General features: G+C 48.5%; 1 protein-coding gene across 2 annotated transcripts in view; it reads left to right on the forward strand.

The window, feature by feature from the left end:
• Positions 1 to 2,216, forward strand: part of TBC1D7 (TBC1 domain family member 7) — a 24,259-nt gene that overhangs the window by 16,800 nt on the left and 5,243 nt on the right. For both annotated transcript variants that reach the window (XM_006769717.2, XM_006769718.2), the window contains one exon: positions 1,599 to 1,744. In XM_006769717.2, coding sequence (XP_006769780.1) covers positions 1,599 to 1,744 — 146 coding nt within the window. The remainder of the gene's footprint in view (positions 1 to 1,598; positions 1,745 to 2,216) is intronic.

Consider the following 2,216-nt stretch of genomic DNA (forward strand, 5'->3'; position numbering starts at 1 on the left):
TGGCAGAGGCGTCAGGCCTGGGCAAGGGGCCGATCCTGCGATTGGAGATTGATGGGGGTCAATGCCTGAGGGCTCCCAGTATGTGAGAGGGGGCAGGCTGGGCTGAGGGACACTCCCCCTCACCCTGACCCAGTGCACGAATTTCGTGCACCGGGCCCCTAGTAATATATAAATGTGTTTGTGTGTGTGTTTTCACCCATGTCACTTTGTGGAAAAAGCATACCTACACGCCACTGGCATTACCTACCAAAATTCTAGAATAGAATTTCAGAGGTGAAAGGCTAGAGCAGGAGCCCTCTGGCAATCTGTACTTAGAGAAAAGCTCCTGTTTTGGGGAGTTGCATGGGGTGTTCTTGAGAAGGTCTAGGAAATGTTAAGTAGGAGAGGTAAGGTGGATAAACAGAAAAGATTAGAGATCCTCTGAACGAGAGAGGGGAGAACTGGACCAGATACTAATACGCGGGCCCACTTGGTGAACTCCTATGCATTCTGTGGGTCAGCTCAGATGTCAGCTCCCAGGGAAACTGTTTTTGGCTTCTAAAGCCTGGGTCAGGATTCCCAGCTGGGTGTGCCCATATCCTGTGGTGATCCCCATTATTACAGTGTGTTCTGGTTACCTCTTTCCTGGGCTCTGTAAGCTCCTCGAAGGCAGGGACATGACCTTACTTTTCTTTTATTCCCTGTATGTAACAGTGTCTGGTTATAATGGACACAGCGGGGTTTTGAATCACCTCTTTCGCAGAAGCATAAAGATGCAGGTATTTAGTAAAACAAACATTTGCATGCACTTGGTGATAAGGTTGTGCTTTTCCAGATAGGGAGTATAGACTTTAGGGTTTAGCCCTTACAGCCCATTCGTAGCCAGTGGACCTTAAATAGAGCAGCATGGGCCAGGCGGATGGGGCCTGGCCTGGGGAGCTGGCTGTGTTAGCCTCTCCATCTTCTAGAGTTGGCTGCTGCTCAGCCTTACGTGGGAGAGGCTACCAATCCAGGTACTGTATGCCCCCTGTGGTATTCCTCTGATGACAGAGTTCTCACGCACGTTTTGTTGGGTACAGAGCTCCTCCTCTGGACATTCCTGGTGGGTGGGCCTCCTTGGCATGGTGCACTGTGGCACTCAGCACATGTGTGTGGTCAGTGACCCATGGGCCCTTTTTATCTCCAGCTCTTTTTCTGATTCTTCCTAGTTCTTGCTCCCACTTCATTCCCATTCTGTTTCTCTGGTCCTCCCCTCCCCTTCTCACCCTTTTCCTAGAGCAGCCAGGAATATCAAGGTCCTATCAAAGCTCCCCAGAACAATTGAATTTTGCTTTGGACTTTTGCTTTAGGCCGTTGAATCTGGTTAGGGCAATTAACATTAGGGTGACCAGCTGTTCGCTTCGCCTGGGACTGTCCTGGGAAACCCCTCAGTCCGATGGGTAGTGGCTCCGGATATGCTGACTTGGGAAGCGCTGCATCACCAGTGACTTGGAGGATTCTGAAATTTTGGTTCCTAGCACTTGCTTGCATTCATCATGTACATTTTTTCTTCATAGGCTGTAAGAGCGGGTAATGTTATGTCACGGGAAGTGCGTAATCTCTTCCTGTTTCATCACTAGCCAAAGGCTTTTGAACAGTACTTGAATCTGGAGGATAGCAGACTGCTGAGCCACCTGAAGATGTGTTCTGCAGTGTCCAGACTGCCTTATGATCTCTGGTTCAAGAGGTGCTTCGCGGGGTGCTTGCCCGAATCCAGTTTACAGAGGCAAGTATTTCTTTCAAACATACTGAAGCTGGAGTCGGAGAAGAATCCTGGTTTTCGTGTGATCATCCCTCACAATATAAATTTGCTCTAGAACAACACAGTAATTTAAAGCTAACTTCTCTAGCAGCTAACATAACAACACATGATTCTGTTATACATACAATAATATTAATTTAATAGTAACAAACATTACAAATATTAGAATATACAATTATAAAAATTGAGATCCCTCAATATGTCAGATGATGTGTAATATTTACATCTGAAACCGTTACCAGGAGTTTATAATGGCACTAGAGGCCTGGTGCACAAAAATTTGTGCACTCGGAAGGGGAAGGGGGCATCCCTCAGCCCTGCCTGTGCCCTCTCGCAGTCTGGGAACCCTCGGGAGATAATGCCCTGCTGGCTTAGGCCTGCTCCCGGGTGGCAGAGGGCAGGCCCAATCCCTAGGTGCAGCCCCTGGTCGGGCTCA

Source organism: Myotis davidii, unplaced genomic scaffold (genome assembly GCF_000327345.1).
Source record: "Myotis davidii unplaced genomic scaffold, ASM32734v1 scaffold62, whole genome shotgun sequence".
Lineage (NCBI taxonomy): Eukaryota > Metazoa > Chordata > Mammalia > Chiroptera > Vespertilionidae > Myotis > Myotis davidii.